The sequence below is a fragment of the Danio rerio genome, chromosome 18 (genome assembly GCF_049306965.1).
Source record: "Danio rerio strain Tuebingen ecotype United States chromosome 18, GRCz12tu, whole genome shotgun sequence".
Lineage (NCBI taxonomy): Eukaryota > Metazoa > Chordata > Actinopteri > Cypriniformes > Danionidae > Danio > Danio rerio.
The window spans coordinates 49,588,492-49,615,387 of NC_133193.1; the positions used below are offsets into that span (position 1 = coordinate 49,588,492).

The 26,896-nt window shown below is 37.4% G+C and overlaps 2 protein-coding genes across 5 annotated transcripts in view; both read right to left on the bottom strand.

The window, feature by feature from the left end:
- The window catches only part of sphkap (SPHK1 interactor, AKAP domain containing), a 202,478-nt gene extending 191,619 nt beyond the window's left edge, over positions 1-10,859 (bottom strand). Inside the window, exon 1 of one of the 4 annotated variants that reach the window (XM_009293859.5) lies at positions 10,364-10,859. The gene's annotated coding sequence lies outside the window, so the exon portion shown is untranslated. The remainder of the gene's footprint in view (positions 1-10,363) is intronic. The other 3 variants (XM_009293856.5, XM_073928751.1, XM_068214699.2) reach the window with 3 other exon arrangements.
- An 8,469-nt stretch (positions 10,860-19,328) lies between these two features.
- Positions 19,329-24,774, bottom strand: LOC141378681 (uncharacterized). The gene is made up of 4 exons (XM_073929723.1): positions 23,145-24,774; positions 22,823-22,888; positions 22,271-22,613; positions 19,329-22,161 (listed from the first exon to the last, which is right to left on the bottom strand). Exons 1-4 carry the CDS (start codon positions 24,684-24,686, stop codon positions 22,094-22,096), a joined length of 2,019 nt encoding a protein of 672 aa, XP_073785824.1. The 5' UTR covers positions 24,687-24,774; the 3' UTR covers positions 19,329-22,093.
- Between the last annotated feature and the right edge of the window lie 2,122 nt (positions 24,775-26,896).

Below are 26,896 nucleotides of genomic sequence, written 5' to 3' on the forward strand. Positions count from 1 at the left end.
ATAGTTACCTGAACTATGATTTTAATCCATTTTCTCAAAGCTAACAGTTCCTGACTCTGACTCGGTGCATTATCTGTGCCAAAATTCTTGCTAACGATTGCATAAGGCCAAATTAATAAGACATTTGCAGACGACTCATCACCAATACTGCGACAAGCCCAGAGCATTTTTTGAGCACAAGGCAAAAGAATTGACACGCACCCAAAATTAGTTGAGGGACGTCACAGCTACTGACAAGAAACTTAAAAAAATTGGCAACTAAAATATGGGCAATTTCATGCAAAGGTTTATGCTTTTTAGTTACAAACGGCCAAGTGATGTTTTGCATATTTTACATTAGACTTTTATTTGTGCATAAACAGTAATAAACTTAACGTTTGTTTGAAAACAGCATTTTTTGTCATTGTTACGGCAAAATTAAAGAAGCTATAATATCATTAAATTCTGAGGGGGCCTTACAATATTTTATGGCAGAAGAGGGGGTCTCAGGCAAAAAATGGTTGGGAACCACTGGTCTAAAGAATATGGTTGGGTCGATAAACAATGCCATCGTCCATCACCGGTAGACATCACGATGCTAAGCATTGCGATCCTCTGCCCCACTCCCGTCACAGCAGCAACCCGCTTGCGAAAAATACACACTTAGGTCCCGTTTACACCAATACACCAAAAATGGCATTTTAGAATGAAAACTATCCATGTCAACACGTCAAAACTATGCGTGAGTCTGAGCTCCAGTAGTCAGCCCAGAGGGCAGTGCACATCAGAGAGTTTATCAAGGGTGTACCGCTGGATCGTGTCCCACTATAGTTGTTAAACATGATATTTAATTAATCTTGTCTCTAAGGAATCTTCGGTCTCTTGAATCTATCAGCATCAGTACACTGCTTCAATCTTTCTCTTTCACGCTTGTACTTAGTAATTTGTGTGTAACTTATCTTTATTTATTTATGATTTGGTTATAGGTAAAACAAAGACCATGCAGGTCAGGTAGTTGAAACAGTAGGCAACAAATTATTAATTTGTTATGAATTAATTAATTATTCATAAATATTTATTTCACCGCGCCTATGATGACGATGCCATCATCCATAGCGATGTTTCACATTAGACATCAAACCATGCCAAATTGGTCAACATCAACCCTAATAAAAAACAAACCAGCATTATACAATTATTTGCCTATAGCTTGCCTAATTAACCTAGTTCAGCCTTTAAATGAGACTTTAAGCAGAATACTAGTATTCTGAAAAATATCTGTGCTAAAAATATGTGCTAAAAGAAATCAGCTACTCAGAAATTAGCTATTAAAACTATTATGTTTAGAAATGTGTTGAAAAAATCTTCAGAAATTGGGGGGAAAATATACAGGGAGGGCTAATAATACTGACCTCAACTGTATATGTGCCACAATATTGAACAAAAGACACAACATTTAGTGCCAAATTTAAAGTTATATAAAACTTCACACTGGCTTCGACATTTAACCCAAACCAGTTTTCCTTTTTGACTCTTTCCAAAAAACCCAAAATGGGCTTTATAAGCCTGAATTTAGTTTTAATCAGCAAAGAACATTATGAAAAAGAAGAGAGAGAGAGCAGAGAATGGCTAAAAGAGTTGAGGTGGTAACTGATGAAACAGAAAGAGACAGAGAATAGTTGGACTGGATGGAGCGTCTGTCTACAAATGATAAGACGCCTCTATGGGTCTGTCAGACTGAACACTGCTCTCTCTCTCTCTCTCTCTCTCTCTCTCTCTCTCTAACGAACACATTATTGAACGCATGCACACTAATCCACTGGCTCACGAGTGACATCTCGCTCCACTCAGTGGATTTGCTCAACCATATCTCTGCTCACAATCCATACTGTTCTCTATTTATTTACGCTTCACACTACCTGACAAAAGTCTTGTCATCAATCTCAGATGTAGAAGCAACAAACAATACCTTGACTTCTAGTTGATCATTTGGAAAAAGTGTCAGAAGGTAGCTAAACAGCATCACAAATACTGCAGAAGACCTATTGGAGTCAGCATGAATCCAAGATTCTTACAGAAATTAGTCAAGTTTGGTTAAGGAAAAGTCATGGTTTGGGGTTACATTCAGTATGGGAGTGTGCTAGAGATCTGCAGAGTGGATGGCAACATCAACAGCCTGAGGTATCAAGACATTTGTGCTGCCCATTACATTACAAACCACAGGAGAGGGAAAACTCTTCAGCAGGATAGCACTCCTTATACTTCCGCCTCCACATCAAAGTTACCGAAAGCAAAGAAGGTCAAGGTGCTTCAGGATTGGCCAGCCCAGTCACTAGTTTGAACATTATTAAGCATGTCTGGGGTAAGATGAAGAACTGCCAGGACTCAATCTTCTGTGGAGAGAGGAGAACCTTACAGAAGGACAACCATCTGTGCAGCAATCCACCAATCAGGCCTGTATGGTAGAGAGGCCAGACGGAAGCCACTCACGGCCTGGAATTTGCCAAAAGGCATCTGAAGGACTCTCAGACCATAAGAAACTAAATTCTCTGGTCTGATGAGATTAAACTTAAACTCTTTAGAATGAATGCCAGGCGTTACCTTTGGGAAAAACCAGGTAGTGCTCATCACCAGGCTAATACCATCCCCACAGTGAAACATGGTGGTGGCAGCATCATGCTGTGGGGATGTTTTTCAGCAGCAGGAACTGGAAGACTAGTCAGGATAGAAGGAAAGATGAATGCAGCAATGTACAGAGACATCCTGAATGAAGACCTGCTTCAGAGTGCTCCTGACCTCAGACTGGGGCGACGGTTCATCTTCCAGCAGGACAATGACCCAAAGCACACCACCAAAATATCAGTGTAGTGGCTTCACAACAACTCTGTGAATGTTCTTGAGTGGCCCAGCCAGAGCCCAGACCTAAATCCTATTGAACATCTCTGGAGAGATCTGAAAATGGCAGTACAACGTCGCTTCCCATCCAACCTGATAGAGCTTGAGAGGTACTGCAAAGAGAAAAAAGGGGAAAATTCCCAAAGACAGGTGTGCCGAGCTTGTGGCATCATATTCAAAAAGACTTGAGGCTGTAATTGCTGCCAAAGTTGCATCAACAAAGTATTGAGCAAAGGCTGTGAATACTGATGCACATGTGATTTTTCAGGTGTATTATTTAATACATTTGCAACAATTTCAATAAATCTTTTTTCACATTGTCATTACGGGGTATTGTATGAAGAATGTTGAGGAAATAAATGAATGTAATCCATTTTGGAATAAGTCTGTAACATAAAGTGCAGAAAATGAGAAGCACTATGAATACTTTCTTGACACACTGTAATTTGACATGGAATGATTCGCATATAATGCTGCAAAACACTTTAATATCAATCAAATGCCTTTTTTTAACTTTCTATTCAAAGAAACCAAAAGATCTGATTCGAAAAATAACTTTTACAAGGCAAATATGCTTTCAGCATTGCTAAAAATAAGAGCCATTATTAATAATTGAGCAGCAGTCATCGATTATAATAAATGTGACACAAATCAGCACATTACAATCATTTCTGAAAGATTGTGCAACACTGAACACTGCAGAAAAGACTGCGAAATGACCCAGTTTACAGGACAATGAGCCCACAAAAACAATGCAGCTTGAAAAATAAAGAGGGGGGGGGGGGTCTTTTTGTTATAGAAAATTGATGGCATGGGAGATCTTTCGGCCCTTTGATTGGTCGATTGTTTCAACCCTCAGAGTGTGTGCTCAGTAATTATCCTGTCCAACTGACTCACAGTCCCATGGTGACCTCAAACCCCACAATGCCACATCGGCAGGAAAAGCACCTCCTATTGGCACAAACTAACTCGCTTGGCGCTGCATGCTTTCGCCCTTTAAATCTGCCCACATATTATATACAGTAGCACATTTTGTGTTTAACGGTGCAATATTAATGAGGGCTATTTCTGAACCTCACTTCCATCAAATGGTCGTTTGAAAGAATGAATGCACGCCAACTTGATGTAAAAGAAAAGCGAGCCCTGAGAATCCATTAGAGTAAACCAATAGTTGATCTTGAGATGTGTAGTTAAAAGCTCTCAAATAGCACAACAGAAATCATAGCCTGCTCTTTTCTCCAGATAACAGGATTACCCTCGCTGTGCTCTCACAAATACTGTCTGCCTCTCACAGCCGCTCGCTTTCAAACACACACACACACACTTTTGATATTACAAAAAATATATAATGGTTTTAGAGGAAATGGATTTTCACCCTCTGTCTGAGTTACGACTGTCTCGTGTAGGGCCATGAAATATTGATATTAAAAAATAATATTACAATATGTCAATATTTTAGGGAACTGTATTTGTGCTGGCATCTTGACTGCTTTTGGCCAGTATAAATATTGTTTATAGATAAGTGATACATATATAAAATACAAAAAGTACAAAACTGAAATATTTGCATATATATATATGTTAACCGCTACATATAATTAAAAAAAAATTAAGCAGATTGAGCATAAAACAAATAAGTTGTGGCAATTAAAACCTTAAGAATTGTGTCGTTTTAACTTATTTTAAATAAATAGTTTGAATAAACAGCAAATGTCACTTTTTGATCATATAAATATGCACAGACCACACATATATATATATATATATATATATATATATATATATATATATATATATATATATATATATATATATATATATATATATATATTAGGGCTGCACAATATATTGTTCAGCATCGATATCGCAATGTACACATTCACAATAATCCCATCGCATGATCTGCAATGTTGAGTCTGAATTAAATTCAAAGTTCACACTACAAAAAACTAAATTATTTTCTTTCTTAGAGTTCTTGTCTTGTTTCTAGTCTAAATATCTAAAAATTATTAAATCAAGAAGCATTTTCTAGACAAGTAAAAGATGTTGTCTTGAATACATCGATAATATTATATATTATTAAGTTTTTATACAAGCAATTAAGTTAAAGTTTTTATTTTGGATGCAATTAAAAGCACTAAAGGTACATTTTGTGCAAGAAAATGTATTCTCCTGAACAAAACTTTAGTCTTTATGGCACAGGGTAATACTTGAACATGTACCACTGGACTACTTAACCTGTGTCTTACATGGCAAAGAATTTGTTTTTTTTTCATGAGAGGTGGGATCTTTGTTACATATGGGTTTAAACATAACCTCCATACTCATCAGAGGACTGATTTAACAAGGTAATATCTTGTGAAGGTTTGTGGTGCATGAATATGCAATATCTCTAAATTTTATGGATGCCTTTTTAATTTGTTTTCCTTTTTTATAACTAAATATTTTTTCCTTCTCCTCTCCATGTTCTGTTCACTTGTTAGTTGTTGTTTCTGTATGGCTTAAACTTTTTATAAATACATTATATAAAAAATATTACTAAAGGATTATGCATGAAATATTAACAACAACAACAACAAAAATGTCAATATTTTAAGGAATTGTATTTGTGCTGGTACCTTGACTGCTTTTGGCTGGTCAAGGATAATCAATATGACAGTAAAACTGCTGGTAATTTGTTGGCAGCCAGTCCTTGTCCTAAAGAGTGATTCACTGAGTCGCATATTAAATCAATTTCTTTCAGTGGACTGATTCCTTTAGAAAGCAAGAAAGTGGCTTTCTCTAAGAGCTGATAATTGATCCGACTCACTTGATTCATTTAAAACAAAGGTGTCAAACTCAAGGCCTCATTTAATGTAGGACCATGTGATTCACACCAAATGCAAATTCAAGTATTCATGCGATGAATGAGTGTCAATGAAAAGTGGGTGGTGCAAATGATTCGGAATCCGCAACGTGTTTGAATCGCGTCTTCTATGCATGTTCAAGTAATTAAAATAAAGCTTATTATAGGAAAGCATCCCACTGGTTACTGCAAGAGATAAAGTGCTTTGTGTTTGATATGAACCAATCCAATTCAAGAGCCATATTTAATTATTGACTGAGCTTTCTCTTTAAAATGTTGGTAGCGTCTCCACTATTTATTTTGAATGTCCACTTAAATAAGCCATAGTTAAACATTTCCATTGCTCTTAAGAACAAACAAACCATGAAAATAGGACTGAACATTTTGTTTTCTGCATTTTACAGGAGCACAACAATAGCGAGAGGCAGGTGTTTCAGTGTTTGTGAATAGTCTGGATGCTACAGCTTTACGAGGAGAAAAGAACGTGTCCTCCTGGAATACAGCATATCTGTTATCGGTCTTGCAGCACTTCCACTACAAAGAAATGCAATAATCTGTACCTTTTATAAACCCTAAAGTAATAACCGGACCCCAAAATATGATTTTCTCTTTTCTCCTACTTCTCTCCGTGTTTCTGCTTGACCTTTATGTTGCTCTCAATTATATCCAGATTTTTCGCTATGTTGCACTTCCCTTACTTCAATCTCTCATTTATCCACTGAGCATCACCTGAACTCAACGCTCTCATCTTTCACGCTCGCACACACACTTCTTTAAAAAAAAAATATATATTAAAAAGTCTCCAAAGAGAGGGTAATATCATTGCTGACAGGTTTAAAGATCTTGAGAGTGTAATAATTGAGCTACATTTCATTTTAAGACACTTTCTATTAGACATTTGCACTAACGCAGATTTCAGACTGCATGATTTTAGCCCAGATTGTGACTCGCCAACAGGGTTTTAGAAATCCCAGACAAAATCAGTGCTAGTTTACATAACTAACACAATCACACAGTGTTAACGATCAAAGACGTGATCTGAAAGAATCGATGAGGAGTCGCCAACAACCGTGAGATATTTGGAGCTGTGTGCAATTCAAATTATGGCGTGAAATGTGCTCTGTATGAAAATAACATCAGCGATTAACTACCACCAATGAGAGAGCAGCATCCACTAGTATGGGTATCTGCAGGTCAGATAGAGGTTGGGGGAGGAGTTAAAACGGCTTCTTTTTGGTCTATTTGGACCCAAGAAATGGAGGATAAACTAGTGTAAATTTGGCAGGAGCATCTTTGTCTTTTTGACGTGTCATCTGAGCAATATCAAAACCCGGTCGAAAAATAATTTTAACAGTTCACACTTAGCTGTTGATTGATTATAAAGCTTGTTTGGCATGCTGTTCTGGGAGAGAGCCCTGAGCTCACAAGATCCTTGAGCCCGGGGCTCCCTCCCATAGCAAAGCGAGAGGGGAGTTTGAGCTCAGGTAGATCTCGAGAACTCCCCTGCTGTAGTAGCTAATGAACAGATAGTGATTGCTTTTAAGAGATAACTACTTACTAGGAGCATGTCTATGGTACCGATTTGGATTAGTCTATTAACTTAAGTTGCATGTTTTTGGACGGTTGGAGGAAACCGGGGAACCCAGGGGAAACCCACATGAGCATGGGGAGAACGTGTAAACTCTGCACAGAAACGTCAGCTGGCTTTGTAATGACTAAAACCAGAGACGCTCTTGCTGTGAAGCAACAGTGCTAACTACTGGTTCACCATGCCACCCATCTAGAAAAGGAGGAGGAGTAGGGGTGGAAGGGGGAATTCTTCAAAACGAAGATGGCTGTTATATGGAACTCAGAGTATTTATAGTGGCTTAGGAATAGTTTGATTGGTGAATCATAAATTGAATAATGCAGGACCAGCCGCAAGCAACCATAAGCACGTGATCCTCTCGAAATAAGTTTATAAATAAACTTCACAAAGTTAAGGAAAGATTGCGATTTCCCTTCAAAACCCAGGTGAGCAAAACAAGTCCATTTTCTGCCCCACTAAAGGCTTCTTTCTCATTATGTGAAACCCCTGTCACCAATCCATCTTGCAGTGTAAACAATGTGAAAACATCTGTGACATGACTACTTTGAAAACCATGCAGTCTGAACTAGGGATGGGCCATTAATCGAAAAGTAAGCAAAATCGACATACAGAACCTAAAATCCATCAGTCAATTTTATCAATTACTTTCCCTACCGTGTGTGGAGTCACATGACCTCACTCTGTTAAGGCTATTTTATACTTATTCTATTATGTTTTATACTTATTATATTATTTTGAAATTATACTTCTGCCAAGCACACATGTACAGTCCGGCGCAGTCTTTGCATACGTGCGCAGCTCTAAAAAAGTGTAACTAAATGTCACAACTATGCGTAGCGCAAGCTTTGTGATTGGTCAGTTTGATAGCGGTGACGAGGTTGGAAGGTGCAGAGAGCCGTTAATTTCTGTTTAATTTCAGTTTAGCGCTGATGTTTAATAAAATATCGTAAATAATAGAGTGTGTTTACTTCAATTATTTTCAATTCAAGTAATACACCCTACATTCAAAAACTTCTCACTAGTAATATGAACATAAAAACCTGTCAGTAAACTATGATGGCAAAAACATAAAATAAATAAATAAAACAATCGTTCTTTAATTGTAATCGAGTTAAAATGTTCAATTCAGATTTTGATTTTAGGCCAAATCGCCCTGCAGCCCTATAGTCTGAACTCAGCATAAAAAGACCATTATTAATATTAAGAAGAAAGATCGTTTAAAAACAGCTTAATTCCTCTCAGTTTTTTGACGTTTCACTCAGAATACATCACACTATAAATATAAGCGACATTTTCAGATTAACTCATTTCGGTCTGGAAGAAGCAATTGTGGTATTAAAGAGCTCTTGGTCTTTTTAGAATAGAATGGAACGGAATGGAATAGAATAAAATGGAATGGAATAGAATATCCCTTACTCTTCAGGCTACTTTAGGCCAAAAGCCAGTTAACAAGCACAGATGAAGAATGAGTATGTGTGTCGTTGTCAGTAGAGTAGGTTAGGTCACTGTGAAGCTATAAGGCTAATCCTGTTACCCCTGGAGTTAACATTAGCGCTGAGACCTGTTTTTGAGTATTACGACAGAGAGCGGGTACATCACTAGTGGAAACTAATCCAAAAAACAAAGCCAATATGCTCAGCCAATATTTCCAAAAAATGTCTCACACTTTGTTTAAACTGTTGCCTGAATATAGGGATATAAAAAACTGCTAATATTCTCTATCTATAATCGGCCCGGGTGTAAATTCACAGTACAGTTACGATCTTATTGCCACATTAGATCATTATAATAACATAATATATGCCTTCAGTGATTTCCTGAAGATAAATACTCATTTTTAAGGGCCAAGCGGAAGGGTACAAATATAGAATTGGGATTGGGCCATACACTTCCATCTCACACCTATTTTAGCCATTTTGGAGTACCACAGCAGTACGTTTAATGTCATAATATTTTGTGTAGCATCTGTGATGATTATTTTTTTTTAGACAATATAAGATACAGAAAGGCTCTTATCAGCCTGTGGAGAGGTAAGCATGATCGAACACCCAATGAGGGGTAGAGCATGCTCAGAGCCCGGCGGCAGAGCCTGTCTTCTTCTTCCCGGGTTTCGGCACCACTGTAATATTGTTCGTTATTGTGTGGGAAGAAGAAGACAGGGTCGGCGATATCAGGTAAGTAATATATTTTTATTTTTTAAATGCACAACACGTGTAGCAGTTGAGGTGTGTGTGTGTGCTCTCTCCTCTCCCCGGCTGCTCCTTCTCTTCTCCTTAAGAAGGGTGTCTCTCCGGCTCAATCACTAGAATAAACAGGTGTTATTTATTATTTCAGATTGGCCTGCTGATTAGCCGCCGGGCTCTGAGCATGCTCTCTCCTCTCATTGGGTGTTCGATCATGCTTACCTCTCCACACAGCCATATTAGTTTGCTGAGTGTTCTGTATTTTTAGAATGATTACTTTTTTTTGTATAATAAACTCCCTAATTTGAGTTCAACTTGTTTACAGAAAGACAAGGTAAATTTATTTGTGTTTACTAATTGCTCTACAGAAAAACGAGAGTTTCATTTCTGAATATTTAAAAAATATTTGAATAAATGTTTAAGTAAGTTAATATCTTTTCAGTTCCTTTTTTAATAAAAGTCACTGCATTTTAGCAGCAAGAAGCTACGATGCAGATTACTGAGCTGAAGCTTGACTACAAAATTAAAATCGCAAATCAAATTGCAATATTTGTCAAAAATGAATGAATAAATAAATAATTAGTTGGATATTTTCCCCAAATCACACAGCCCTAGTTAATGCACTTAACATGAACTAACAATGAACAACTTCATACAATAATGTTAACAAAGATGATTAAACACGGTTTGTTTGTGTTAAATACAGCTAACATGTGTCAGGTACTGTAAAGTGTTACCAACACTTTTGCTTTACGCTTTAAACCAAGCTCTACAAAATCCCTTAAAAAATACAGAGATTATAAATAAACTCAAACAGCACACACACAAAAACACCTAGCAGCAGGTATTGAGCAAAGCCAGACTGTCACTTACATCAAAATCGGTCTCTCTTCATCTCACCGGGACGAACAAGTATATATTTCTTCTACTGCACTAAGATCACTTGTTTTCATCTTCTCCTCCTCTGTCCTTCATTTGCACCTTTTCCATCACAGTTTTTAAGACTAAAGCACCGGTTGTGTGGTTCTGTTTGAGTGTATGTGCAGCATAAAGTGTGTTAAACTCATCTCACACCAGCATTGTTGACATAATTAATCCATTTCTTAATTGCTATGCATGTAACTCATCTGTTTTTCCTGTCGTTGCGGCATGCACTTCGGTTACGATACATCCATGTGTGTGTGTGTGTGTTTGTAAGGCAGTTCTAATCCCTTTGAGGAAGTCAGAGAGCCGGTGCTTAGCAGCCAGGACTCCATAGGGAATAAAAGACAAATGCTTCACTTCAACACACACACACACACACACACACACACACACACACACACACACACACACACACACACACAGGGTAAATGATGCTGATGCAAACTTCTTAATCTCAATGCCATCCTGTTATGCAATCTACGTCAACTACATATTTAACCTCATGCTAAACACTCAGCTCACACACATACAGGACTTGCATAAGTGGATTAGAGTGTCAAAGTAGGACACCGTCTGAAGCTCTTAGCCTCAACCGTCCTTGGCAGTGCCGTCATTATGAGAAGGCAAAAACAGGCCCAAGATCTCATACAGGATCAATACACTGGACAGCTGACACAGAGAGCTCTCACACACACACACATCTTGACCTACCTGAAGTGGCCATGAAACGGAAGTTAACCCTTGTGTGCTGTTGGAGATGTTTTCACCCACTCTGGGGTGATTTTGAGTCTTAATTTGGCCACATCTTTCTCTGTGTGAAATGACTTTTAGTGACAAATCTTATTCTGACACATGTTTTTGTAAAATGCTTTGAATTTTGAGACGTTCTCCGAGCTCCATCTGGCACTCGGAGAACTTATGAATGCACAAGGGTACATACGCTTTCAGTCTGGGATCTGATCAATAGCTTTCTTTCTGTTCGAATGAATTGTCAAATACACAATGTGACAAACAAACCACCTGTTGTTCTGGTTTTTCTTTCGCTCTTTGAGCCCCTCTGTGACTTGGGAGCTCCCTTAGCAATCCATTCTATTTCACCTCAGAAGCAGCCTGTCTGAATGCCAAGCAGTAATGTAATTCAAACAACTAAAACCCTATTTACTTTTCTAAAAGGACTGTTCGTGTGTTCACACCTTTAACCAAAAACAAATGCAAGCGCTCGAATGTTGGAAAATGCATGCATTCAAAAAACGTACCGTAGGTTTAATTGCAACACAGACTCATTGGAAATACATAGGCTCAGCATAGGCTTGTCTTAAATGTACCCCTATATACATTTCTGGAGATTGCTAATTATGTAGCTAGAGGTACATATTGCTGCATTTCATCTTAAAAATGAACTTTCGCGCTTATTAGCTGACCGCTTACCTCCGTATGGACAGCTTTTCCGGTGAGATGCAGAGCTGAGTTGAGTTAACCGCGACGATGGGGTTTGAGTCTGGTGAAGAACGGTTTCAGAAAGCAGGTAAGGCAAAAACAAAAGCAAAACAATCAAATAAGCAAGTAAATAACAGGGTGAGACTGTGGTAAAATCTAAAAATGTGGTAAAAATCAGGCGTCCAGAAGAGCTTTTCTTTTCTGAATTGCTTTTGAAAACACTGTCGGTTGGGTTTAGTGAAGTGGGTGGGCGGGTCAATCGGTGCTTTTGAAAACACTATCAGTTGGATTTAGGGAAAGAGGAGTGTGGGTCAGTCGATCGGTCAGTCAGTCAGTCGACAGTGGCCTCTGGTGGATTTACGTAAAAAGATGTCTAAAACACAGCAGCCTCTGGCAGAGTCACAAAAACCAAAACTGCAAAAAAAGTGGCTCCTAGGATGTATTTAACGATCTCTAGAAATGTTTATAAGGGTACGTAATCAGAATGAGCCTGGGTGAGTTTTTATGAAATCACAATAATGTACTTTAACATTAACCAAACACTAGGGGGCAGTACGACAGCAACTAATTTTGTTGCTTTACACACTAATGATATTTACGAGATATTATCAACAAATATAGGATTATTTTTGTGCAATTTTTTGCAAAACCACAAATAAACACCTCAAAGCTACTTAACACTGTCTATGATTTGTAATCAAATAAATTTGTCTTCCCTATCAATCACTTTACTGACTTTCATGAATTGAAAAACAGAAGAAAAGGTGGCTTGTAAAAAACATTTTCTCAATACATCCATGTGTTTTAGCGTGATTAATCATTCGACAGCACTAATAAAAGATAATAACATATAATGTGTAATACATAATATTTATTTCATTTGAATATTCCCAATATATTTGTGTTATATCGAAAAAACAGATACTATAAACTCATATACGCCACAATACACCAGAAGACATCTGTAGCTAATGTAGATTTACGAAATAATTATTAGTCAAAAAGTTGTATTTTTAATTTGCAATTCTGAAATAACACGAGTTTAAAATGTTCATTTCTAAGTGTCACATATCAAATTACATTGTGTCTTTCTAATATAATAACTTCACATAATACATACAGTAAGTATTATGGATTACGTACTTTTATCCACCTCAATACATAAGAGTGGAGCGTCAATATGTAAACTGACTGTATGAGACGTCTGGTTTGATTTGATTACAGTAATCTGATTTTGTTTTTTAAAACAACCGTTAAGCTGCTTGATATCGCAAACTGGTATTGATTTTCATCATTTTTTATTTATTACCATAATCATAAACACATTGGATTGTGGCACAGTGAAATAAAAATACTGTTTACTGCACCTACTGTACAGCATCTAATAAATCAGAAGCTTCGCTGAAAATAAAGTTGGATACAGAGGCCGTTATATCAAGGTTGGCAGACAAGGCCACCAGCAAAAGAAAAGAGCTGTGTAAATATCATCCATTTCTTATGTGTTCTCTCACAAACACACAGATGTCAAACGACAATACTTAATTTAAACACACACACACACGCGCACACACACACACACACACACACACACACAAACACACACACACACACACACACATTTTTGTTTAAATTCAGCCCATATATATAAATATATATATATATATATATATATATATATATATATATATATATATATATATATATATATATTCTTTGCAACCCTTTACCTTAAAAAAAAAAAGAGTAAATCCAAGGAATCTTTTTTTTTCCCAGTGCCTAACCATGCATATGTTCATGGTTATTCATATCCAAGTTTGTCATTTGTGGCTTTAAGTTTTTTTTCTGCTCTGATCAATACAAATATTTGTAAAACAGTGCAAAGAAATGAAGAATGAGCGAGAGAGAAATGGAAAGAATCACTGGGGGATGAGTGGAAAAAGAGAAACGCGTCTTGACAGTAATTGAAAACATTCATTATTTCGCCTCAGCACCTGTCAAGGTCTGTTCATCCATCAGACGCACATTCACGCGTAAACACAAGACACCAAAGAAAGAAACCATATATCCTGTATTAGAGTACAATATTTAAACCAGACCGTCGCTCAACATCACGCAGTGGCAGTGATGTCTTTTTTTAAGCCGGTTATCGGGCACTGATGGGAAGGATCTTACGTCGGCGGACAAACGAAAAGACCTGTCCTTGCGTTAATGGCACCGTTCAGGTGTGAAATGAATCGCCTGACCTTTCCAACACACACTCGGCAAACACAAACACACACCTCTCTATTAGTGTGAGTCGAGCTGTCTTTCAATCTCTTCCACAGCTGAATTTCTCCTAAAGGAAAACCAATTCCTACGGGAGCCCATTCATTTATCCGTTTAGTTTCTCTTTCTGTCAATCTATCCCCTCTTCATCCCAACATAAGCTCTTCCCCTACAATCTATTCACAAGTCTTAAGAATGGAGGGGAATAAATGTGTCCCCTGCATCTTTTATCTCTCGCAAGCAGGCTGGCCATTGGATCCATTTCAGATCGTGCTGAGAGGTTTTCAAGATACATTGATCACCGAACTTTTCAAGTCATCCAAGGCAATGGTATAAAGCAAATGAATAAATAAGTGCCACCAGCAAAGCCTAAGGTTGTGAACACTGTATACAACCACAGTAAATAAGCATTTGCTTCTTCCTATTACTTTTCAGACATTTATGAGTTACAATTGCATGGTATAATTTTGCTTTGTTTATTAATTGTAGTTATTACATTTTTTACACATTTGAAATAATGGACCTGGAAAAAAAATCCAATATTTGGTTCTGGAAGTATAAACCTTGCTCATTTGGCTGCACAATATGTATATCTCATGATATAAATAATGGATCAAAAGTGTATGGTAATAACAAGAGAGTCTTGTCGCATATCCAAGTTTTAGGACCAACAAATAATATCTTGACTTCTAGCTGATCATTTGGTATCAGAATTGGCTTTTGTGAAAGGCAAAGGCCTCTAGATTACACTTATTTTACTAAAATAAAATATGATCATGTCTTGATTTTTAATTATTTCATTAGGACAGTAAGGCCTGACTTTGCTTAGACAAAAGTCTTGTCACTGAACAGAAATAATGTCCAGTATAAAATATAAAGTCATGCTGCAGTGGAAACAGAATGAATATTGTGTTTGTGTATTGACTCCATCATGAGCTTGGAGGACTGCATCCATACATCTCTGCAATGACTCAAATCACTGATTAATAAAGTCATATGGAATGGCGAAGAAAGCGTTCTTGCAGGACTCCTAGAGTTCATCAAGATCCTTTGGATTCATCTTCAATGCCTCCTCCTTCATCTTACCCCAGACATGCTCAATAATGTTCATGTCTGTTAACTGGGCTGGCCAATCCTGGAGCACCTTGATCTTCTTTGCTTTCAGGAGCTTTGATGTGGAGGCTGAAGTATGAGAAGGAGCGCTATCATGCTGGAGAATTTGCCCTCTCCTGTGGTTTGTAATATAATAGGCAGCACAAATGTCTTGATACCTCAGGCTGTTGATGTTGCCATCCACTCTGCAGATCTCTCACATGCCCCAATACTAAATGTAACCCCAAACCATGACTTTTCCTTCACCAAACTTGACTAATATCTATGAGAATCTTGGGTCCATGCCAGTTCCAGTTTATCTACAGTATTTGTGATGATTGGGACGCAGTTCAACAGGTGATGGGAAAAATCGAGCTTCTGCCACTTTTCAAAATGATCAACTAGAGGTGAAGTTGTTGCTCTAACAACTGGGATTGATGACAAGACTTTTGTCAGGTAGTGTATATCACTTATAAATTTAAAAGCCATTAGCTTGTTCTGCTTTCGCAATCAACATGTATGCATGCATGATATTAAAGATAATGTATTAAAACAGCATTTTCATAAACAATCATAAAATATCAGTCTAAACCCAGCATTATAGTCAAGCTTGCTCACAGTCAATGCACATTACTGAGCATACAATATATTAAAATATAAATAAATTCCACACCTCTTCAAAATTTACATCTGTGTTTTGGTATTTCTTTAGCCGACCTCTTGAAAAAAGTACTTCTATTTTCCATTTCAATGCTAATTACTGGAGGCGTAGGTGGTTTTATTGTGGCCTGAAAGCACTAAAGAGCAAAAACAATTTAATTCTCGCATGATTTATTCACCCTTATATTATTCCAAAATGATATGATTGCGAAACACACAAGGACAATTTCAGAAGAATGAGCATTCAGCTCTTTTCTATATAATGCAAGTATCTGCTTAAATGTATTTACTTTAAAAAATGCAGACTATATTCAGACCTGTCATGACTGGAAAAAAATGCTAAAATCATTGATATTCAACATTGATATAATGGACCCTTTTCACAATAATGTTATGACACATTTAACGGTCATCAGCATCTTAGATCCTTTAAAGATTTTCATTTTTTTTAATGTATGAACATATGTATTTATGTATGTAGCATATAATGTTTGCTTCGAATGACAAAAAACGAATTACCGCTTGTGAGAGGGGTTTCTTATACAGCGTCTATGGGACAGGGCTGCCGTCATAAGTCTGACACTATTTTTTTTCTTTCTTTCATCTATAACCATCATTCACCTATTATGGTTGGAGCTGTTCCTTCTTAGAGGAGTTTTTAGCCTTATCCAGCACTGAACCTGGAGAGATTCTGGAAGTTGTACTTTTTCAAATGCTAGCTCTATATTTTTTATAATGTTCTGTAACATAATTAAATAAACTGTAAGCACGTCTCTTTGTGTCGTGTCCTTTGGAAGCCGAAATACAGAAACTGAACAAGCTCCGTAGAAATAGCGTTTAGACGACATTTTAGCTTTCTCTGCTATAACACTACAGCACCTCAGGCCACGCCCCTTGGGGTGTATGCGCACCTGTAGTGTTTGTGATCTCACTAACCCCAATGTATTTTTTTGTAGTCCCCAAAATTTGTTCGCTGTAGGCTTTGCTAAACTGTCCCCCTTTCATTGAACTTTAAGCGTGTTACATTCAGAGATGTTGTTTATGTTCACACAGCTACATTACACATCAACTTAAGTTTAAAATATGATATATAGTTTATATATGACCACCCATTTAAATGTACCTGTTTGAATAAAATATAGCCAAAGCAGATAGAGTGTTTTCCATAAATGAATAGAATTAATTTCTGTTTTCATATCACTCATTCATGATGCACTTTAAGTCTCTTTGTAGCTTGTAAACACTTAAATAAGTGAGACACTGAATCATCTGCAAAACACTTTTTTTGCTAAATGGAACACAATGATTTTTTAGTATTTTTTGTTAACTATTCCTTTAAACACACACAAACACAGTTCAGTGACGGACAGTCAGGTCAGTAAGATTAGAATCAGTGCCTGGAGCCCGTCTGGTAGTTCTGGGAGCCAGACGTACAAACACGCACACAAACATTGTTAATCAACTTCGGGAAAGTACCAAAGCAATTCAATTGTACCTGAGTGTTCCTGCGCTTCTGTTCCTGATCACTGTTCTTAAGTCAGTTTAAAAGGCACACGCAGTGACCACTTCAAAACTCTGCGATTCAAAGAGCAACAAAATGAAGATGAAATATCAGAGAACACTATTTCTAGGGCACAAATCAAATAAATAAAAATCTGGTGATACTGATGCTGTGGGCATCTACAATCTCTGTCATTGAGGTGATGTTAGTTTTATTATCAAACATTCAGACTTTTTCCTTAATGATATACATTTTACAAAAATATTCTTTCCAAATTATACAGTAGACGGTGAAATAATATTTCCAGCCGATGACTATCAAAGTACAACACAGTGTACAGTCAATTAAAAAGGGCTAATGTTGTTTTCAAGTCATACTTACACGTGATTTAAGACCGAATATTCAAAAGTACCACTGTAAATAGGGAGCATGTCACAAGAAGTCACTGAATGAATGTAAAACCAACTCAACTCCTTAATGATTCTGTCAAGTAATAGCCTTTTTGAAATGTCAAGTGGTCACTATCGAGAACAGTTACATTACCACAAGATTATTAAATATTTAAAACATTAAATGACGACAGTCCGCTGTCAAAATGCATTCAACACCATCTTTTATGTCAAATGTTGCTCATTTATAACAAAATGTGGTGTTTTGGTATCATATATTAACTTCTATTAGAATACTTGGATACAGAGGCCATAATCATTAATGAATTTGATCAACAATTAACTTGATCCTTGTTGTATTTTACGATGTAATGCCGTAGTTAAAGTGTTTCTAAAGTCCTTCAGTGTTCATTTGATGTACGTTACTTAAAGGAAATGTCTTACCTGAAGTCGTTTGCAGCTTCACAAACGGCTTTGAATTTAATAAAAAGCATTGTATTCGGTGGTAAACGAGCCATTTGATAGCTTAGTGTCAAGATGTTGTTGATAAATGTCAATTTCATCCAGAAATCCTTTGGTACTTCGTGTTTTAAGTATCGCATTACTGATTTACAAAATCAGAAACCTTTTCAAACGATTCACGCGTGAGTGAACTGAACTTGAACTCTTGAACGAACTGATTCATTGTGAGTCATAAAAAGGAATCATCTTCCGTAAAAATGAATCGTTCGTTTGGAAATGCTTTGAAATAAGTTAGTTTGATTAAACAAGCGATTAAAAATAGAAATATTGTGAATATTAGGCTATTTACATTTAGAATAACTGTTTACAACGTAAACATGTTAAAATATTTTGAAATTTTGTATGTCTGCTAGCTGTCAGGCTACCGTTAGCCTACAAAAATAACTGCAGTAAACTGAATTAAAACTGCAATAGAATTGCAGTACAACAGCAGTATACTGAAGTGTAACTACAGTAAAAATAAGTAAAATTGCAATACAAAGAAGTATAAACACAGTTCAAATACAGTACAATAACAGCAGTATAAGTTGCAGTAAACTGGACGTTTACAGTTAACTCTGTAATTACTGCACTTGTGCTGCTGTAGTCTAATATGCCAATGGTGTGATAAGAACTGTACTGCACTTGTCCTCAAAGGGGTTTAATATTTCACGAATATTTTGTATTTTTTCAGAGATTTTTTTGGATTCAAGTAATTTTTTAAATTAGAATTTATGAGTTTATTTGCAAAAACAAATAATAAAAAATAACTGCAGTGAACAGAACAGCAGAAGTAGCCTATATACATAGATAACTGTGCCAAAATTCAACGCAACTGCAAAATTGCAGTACAATGAGGTATAAACAGCTCAATTATAATGCAATAAAGTTAAGCAGCAGTAAAATCTGCAGTACAAAAAAAACTGAGGGGCAATATAGTGATAAGTAGGCCTGCACGCGCAAATTTCCGGATTTTTAGCCCATCATTAATTCTGTTTAAGAATAAAAATTGTTACGGCCAGCTCGCTCCCGACCGTACCATAAAAAGGATCAGACACACAAAAAGATATATAATGAAAAAAACATTTATTAAAGGGAATAATAAAGTATAACAAACTGTCTAGGGATTTGAAATAAATAAGAAAGCAGGTGAAATTCTCTCAACTAATACAAAACAAAACATAAGACGGCAACACAAAAGAGTTGGAGCAAAATGACCTCTCTGTGGAATAACGGTCCACCAGAGGAAGTGCCGTTCTTCACAAAAAATTCAAATATATACTTTCTCCACCCATAAATTAACTAATTAACGGTGACGTCACATAGCGAGGCCACCGAAAGGTAGGAAAGAGAAGACAGGGTCGTAACACCTCCCTCCTCAAAAAGATTCTGCAAAGAATCAAAAAGAAAAAAAAATTAGCAAACAATAACAGAAATACATCCTTTCATAAAACAGCTCACTCTTCCTCCTCTTCCAACACCTCTGGGCCCTAGAAGTGCAAAAGAACAACAAGAGTGAAACATGCAATATGAATAGCTATACTCTAGAGAGTGTATCCGCGATCACATTATCTTTCCCGCGCACATGCTTAATTTCAAGATGGAAAGGCTGTAAAATTAGACTCCATCGCATGATTCGTTGGTTTCGGTTTTTCATCCGATTTAAAAAAACCAAGGGGTTATGATCAGTATAAACAACAATCGGTGCGGCGATCGACCCTAAATAAACCTCAAAATGTTGTACAGCCAGAACAAGAGCAAGGGCTTCCTTTTCAATGGTGGAATAAACCTGTTGATGACGATTAAACTTTTTTGAAAAGTAGCTTACAGGGTGTTCTACTTGATTTAAATCCTCTTGCAAAAGAACCGCGCCTGCACCACAACCACTAGCATCAACTGCGAGACGAAATGACTTCTCAAAGTTGGGAGCTGTCAAAACTGGGGAACTAGCTAACAAGGCCTTACAATTTTCAAAGGCTTGTTGACATGTCTCCGACCACTGGTACTCAATTTTTGGACTCAATAAATCAGTCAAAGGTGAAACGATACTAGCAAAGTTTTTACAAAAACTCCGGTAGTAACCAATCATCCCAAGAAATCGTCGTAATTCACGCCGATTACTGGGAGTTGGAAAATTACAAATGGCTTCAACTTTTGCTCCAATTGGTTTAACGTACCCGTTTCCCACTATTTTACCCAAATAGGTGACTGTGGCTTTTCCAAATTCGGACTTCGCAAGATTGATTGTTAAATTAGCCTCTGCCAAACGTGAAAATAGGTCTTTGATTTGATCAAGATGTTCAGACCAGGTAGAACTATACAAAACGACATCGTCAAGATAAGCCTCGCATCCAGACATTCCATGCAATACACGATTAACCAATCGTTGGAATGTTGCGGGGGCATTACGGACCCCAAAAGGCATCACAGTGTATTGAAGGAAAGAGTCTGGGGTAACGAAAGCAGATAATTCTCTTGCCCGAGCAGTTAAAGGTACTTGCCAATAGCCCTTAAGTAGATCAAACTTACTTACATATTTGGCAGAGCCAACATGATCTACACAGTCATCTATTCGAGGCAAGGGAAAACAGTCTGGTTTGGTAAAAGAATTTAATCTTCTATAATCGGTGCAAAACCGATATGAACCATCAGGTTTGTTCACCAATACACAAGGGGAACTCCAGGAACTAAAACTTGGTTCAGCCAAATTATGAGCAAGTAGGTAGTTCACCTCTCTTTTTAAAAGCTCTCGTTTTATTGGATTGACCCTATAAGCATTTTGTTTGATAGGACAAGAATTTCCTACATCAATGTCATGTTCAATGACAGTAGTGCGACCAGGGACATCCAAAAAAAGTGAAGGAAATGACATCACTAATTCAATGATGTCATTTCTCTCATCTTCCGTCAAATAAGACAGATGGCCAGACAAATCAGAAAGAATCTGAGAGTTGTTAAGGCGTCCATCTATTTTCCCTTGGGACAGAAGACTCCCATCCTCATTTTTCTCAGATAAGTCCTCACCCATACTGCAAGACAGAGAAGGGAACACAGAGAGATGTTCTAAACCAGAATGATTACATAGGGACGCCACACTGACAGAGGCAGAACAAACAGGAGCAACAAAAGGTTTCAACAAATTAATGTGACAAACCTGAACTTTCTTCCGACGTTCAGGAGTATTCAACAAATAATTATTGTCTGAAAGACGTTTAGCTACACTGTAAGGTCCAGTGAATTTCGCTTGGAATGGATTAGTAGGAAGAGACAACAATGCTAAAACCTGATCACCTGTCTGAAAACTCCGAAATTTGGCCTTCTTGTCAAAGTGTTGCTGCATTTTCTTTTGTGACTTACCCAATTTCTTTTTAGCAACAGCTTGCATCTCATAAAGTCTACGACGAAAACCACTTACATAATCTATAAGGTTGTCTGGAGGTTTAGATGAATGCCACACATCAGCCAAAACAGTAGTGGGCCCTCGTATTTCATGTCCAAAAACTAATTCATTTGGGCTAAAGCCAATACTTTCTTGAGTTACCTCACGTATAGCTAATAGCAACCATGGCAGGCCTTCTTCCCAATCACCATCGAGCTCCACACAATATGACCTTAAAAGAGACTTCAGGGTTTGATGAAATCTTTCAAGCGCTCCCTGGCTCTGTGGATGATATGCACTAGAAATATTGTGTTTAACTCGAAGTTGACGGAGGGCTTTTGCGAACTGTTTGGACATGAAGTTAGAACCTTGGTCTGATTGAATCACTTTGGGGATACCAAATATAGACATAAAATTAGTAAGGGCCTTCAGAATGGACTTCGTAGTTATAGATCTCAGTGGGTAAGCCGCAGGATAACGGGTAGTCTGGCACATAATGGTAAGGAGATAGTGATGACCAGCCCTGGAACGAGGTAAAGGACCAACACAATCAATAATCAAATGGTCAAAAGGGTTAGATGTCACAGGAATAGGCTGTAATGGAGCGGTTGGCACTTTTTGGTTTGGCTTACCAGTAAGTTGACATGTGTGACAGGAACGTATAAATCTGGCCACATCTCGTTTTACTCCAGGCCAGTAAAACTGTCGCATAATACGATCATAGGTTTTCCGAACGCCTGTATGACCAGCGAGTCCTTGATGGGCTAACTGCATCACAGATTCCCTAAAAGCAAGAGGGACTACAATCTGGGTTCTAGACTTTAAATTATCATCAAACATGGCTACTCTCCGACAAAGTAGACCATCTTCAAAGAAATAAGAAGAAAGATCACCCATATTAGACCCTGCTTGGGAGACTACGGTTTTCAATGTGTCATCAAGCTGCTGTGCATGAATTAGTTCCTCTCTGGGAACCTGCAACAGAGAAGTTAAAGGATACTTATCAACATCAGAAGAAGCAGTATGTAAGACCTCAGTGGCATCAGAGTCTAGGCTTTGGGGTGAATTTGTAATTTCCTCCAGATCAGGGGATAGTGAAGAGCAGATATTTTTGTCTTTTTCCGGACTCTCTGGCAGATCACATGTAAATTCACCCGAATCAACAGTGGAAAAGAAAGTGTTACCAAGTGAAACATCTGTAGCTTGGTTTTCAGGCAGTTGTTTTGCCATCGATCGGGTGACTGCACAGGCTGGAAACAAATTAGAGAAGATGTTACTCTTTTCAACATCAGATTTACTAGGTGCAGATATTACTATGGGCAAAGCAGTCACCTTACTCTCTCCCCAAACATTTCCCCCAGCTAAATCATTTCCTAAAATAAATGTAATTCCAGGAACTGGAAGTGCAGATCGAACACCAACTACAACATCACCAGAGATTATGGTTGAGGAAAGATGAATTCGGTGTAATGGCACGTCAACAAATCCCATTTCAAAACCTCTTACCAATACACAAGTTCCAGTAGCAGTTTCAGAACTTAAAGGCAACACTCCTTCCAAAAGAAATGACTGTGCTGATCCAGTGTCTCGGAGGATACGCACAGGGACCATTTCCTCAGAACCTAATAAAGACACAGCTCCTTCAGTGATAAAGGGTGTATAATCAACAAAATCATTCACCTTTTGGTCAAACAATGCACCACAGGAATGAGATAAATGACCAGCACTTTCTATGAAAGTGTCATCTACAGTCGATGGGGCGACAAGAGAAACAGGTTTTGAAAATTTCTCTTTCTTTTTCAGAACAGGGCATTCAGAAATTTTATGGCCAGACTTTTTGCAATAGAAACAGATGAGGTCTCTTGAAACAGTGGTTTTTCCAATATTACCAACAACAGGTGCCCTTATATTTTGTCCAACCACAGCAGGCTTTTGTTTAACTTGACAAGACCTAAACTTATTCATGTCACTTCGAAAACTGGCTGAACTAAATGTGCCCTGATGAGTTAAAACAAATTCATCAGCCATAATGGCAGCATCTGCAAGTTTACTCACTTTGTGTTCATTTAAATAAGTAGCTACAGCAGAAGGAACACAGTGTTTAAACTCCTCTAGAAGTAACAATTCTCTTAACTGCTCTTTAGTTTCAACTTTCATTGAAGTGCACCATCGCTCAAATAGACTCTCTTTTTCCCTTGCAAATTCAACAAATGTACAATTTTCAGTTTTGATTAAATTTCTAAATTTTTGACGATATGCCTCAGGCACCAGTTCATATGCATGCAATACAGCCGTTTTCACAGTTTCATACTCACCACTTTGTTCCAGGGTGAGAGCAGAATAAATATCTTGAGCTTTTCCTGTGAAAACACACTGCAACAACATAGTCCAAAACTGTTTTGGCCATTTCAGCGATAAAGCAACACGCTCAAAATGATCAAAATATTTTTCTACCTCTTTTTCAGAAAATGGCGGAACTAATCTCATGTTACGATGAACATCAAACACTAATGCAGACGACTGTTCTGGCACCGGATGCACGTCAGCTCGCGGTGTTTCCGCTCGTTTTGCTGCTAATTCTAACTCCAACTTCTTTAACTGAAACGCTCTCTCTTCCCGTTCTCTCTCTAACTCAAGTTCCAATTTTCGTACAGACAACTGTTGTTCTAGTTTCCTAGCTTCAAATTCCCGTTCTGTTTCTCTCTCTTTCATAGCGCGACCCTCGCGATCAGCACGGAGCTTTTCTGCATCTAAATACAGCTGTTTCTCTTGTATTGACATCTCTGGGAATTTTAACTCACTTTCCACATCAATATCACAGGAAGAAAACACTGAAGATTCACAAAGAACAGCAGTTCTTACCTCTAAAACTCCCCTTTCAACCAGAGATCGTTTCAAAGTTGCTATAAGGGTGTCCTTTTTTTTCTTATCATGTGTAGTGAGATCGATGCTAAAACGCTCGGCAATTTGTATCAATTCTTCCTTTGTACAACGCTCAATTAAAGCTTCCGAGGGACAAGCAAAAAAATCATCGAGTACTGAAGACATTTTTGTATTAGCATTCACGAATACAACACAAATAAACAAACAAACACTCCCGTACTCACCAGGAAACTGCCCTCTGTACAAAAACTACAATTCCCAGAAGCCACTGCTTCGGAATGAACTACAACTGAACGTTACGCATCTACCCATTCACAAAAAACTTCAAAGACTTACCACAAGTCGGACACGTAGGTACGCGAGGAAGAGAGAAGCGCACGAATCACAAACGCCGTCAGTAACAAAATATATTCACCTTTATACTCAGAGAAACTCCAGCTCCTATCTAGGAAGAAAACTAACTAATTCCTATCTAGTCTTCAGAGGTGTACCAGGCTCGGGGCGGCATTAAACGCTGAGCTCAGTGACAATCGGTCTTTAGACCAAAAGTCCGAAAGCGTACCCCCGACAGAGATTAAAATCTCCACCTAGGATAACCTCCAAAAATAAGAAAGGCAAAATAATAAACAAAACAACAAACAGTGCACCGATGGAAGGATTGTATTCACAACCCAGCTGGATACACTCTTTCTAACCGGAGTTTCTAGTATATAAAGGTGAATAGCCAATCCAAAAAAAACTACTCACCCGCATAAAGGAATGCCGGACGAGCCACCCAATTTATGTTACGGCCAGCTCGCTCCCGACCGTACCATAAAAAGGATCAGACACACAAAAAGATATATAATGAAAAAAACATTTATTAAAGGGAATAATAAAGTATAACAAACTGTCTAGGGATTTGAAATAAATAAGAAAGCAGGTGAAATTCTCTCAACTAATACAAAACAAAACATAAGACGGCAACACAAAAGAGTTGGAGCAAAATGACCTCTCTGTGGAATAACGGTCCACCAGAGGAAGTGCCGTTCTTCACAAAAAATTCAAATATATACTTTCTCCACCCATAAATTAACTAATTAACGGTGACGTCACATAGCGAGGCCACCGAAAGGTAGGAAAGAGAAGACAGGGTCGTAACAAAATATATTATTTTTTATTTCATATATTAAGGTTTTAGTTATGATACTCACAAAATAATTTTGCAGAAATCTGCAGACTTTTACCAAAATTCTCCGCAGTAATAGCAAAAAACATCCGCAGATTCTGTCTGGCCCTGGTGATAAGTTATATAATCAGATATGTATAAAAGTATTAAAAGTGCAATTTAGTTTTATTATGTATTGCAGAATTGTAGATGTATTTCTGTAGTTATGCATACTTCTGAAAAGTGCAATACAATATATTGTGGTAAAAGTTCAGCAATACAACTAAAGTGCTGAAACATTTGAAAACCATGCATTGTCCACCAAGCAGGAAAAGTAATAGGTGTACTGCAATTGTATTGCAGAAGTACTTCAGTTGCAGTAGCAGTACTGCATTGCAGTAGTTGTTCTGAATTATTGCAGTTATTGTATTTCAGATGTACTGTAGTAGTAATTCAGTTTAATTGCAGTTTTTGTACTGCAGTTGGTTGTATAGCTTTACTTCAGTTGTATTGCAGCAATACTACAATATACTTAAATAAAGCAATTTTTTACCAAAAAAACTGCACTTTTCAAAAGTTAACTGAAACTGCAGTATTCTTTTTTTTTTTTAAACTGCAGTAGTTTTTGTAAGGGTAAGTATATGTTTTTATACAGTATATATTACACTAAATGATTATTGAACATTTCACTCACATCTTGACATTTTTTAGACACAATTGTTGAGGGAAATCAATTTGTTTATTGAAATATAAAGAAGATGAGAGAAGAAAAATCTTATTAGCCAACTTATTAGTCTGATTACTCCACAACTGGACATTACAGTTTTACTTCTACATTCATACTTCGCTCTCTTTAAATGTATAGCTGATCTCTCTTTCTGAAATGTGTGCTCTGTATTAGCAGGCACAGGACATATAAACATGAGGACGTTGCTTTTTGGAACTGAAAATTGGTTTGACGTCAGAACTCAACGTCAGGTTGACATCGGTGTCCGCCATACAACCTAAAATCAACCAAAACTCAACGTCTAATGATCTAATAGCTTGATGTTGTGTAGATATTACACTATGAATTCTATCAGACGTTGGATTTTGGTTGCCACACCTGACTAATAAATGTCAGTATTTGATGTCAATATGGTGTTGGTTTAAGATGTTGGCTCAATGTTGGGTTTTGGTCACTTTCCAAAACAATCTATGTCACCCTTGAACATCAAAATATCCTTAG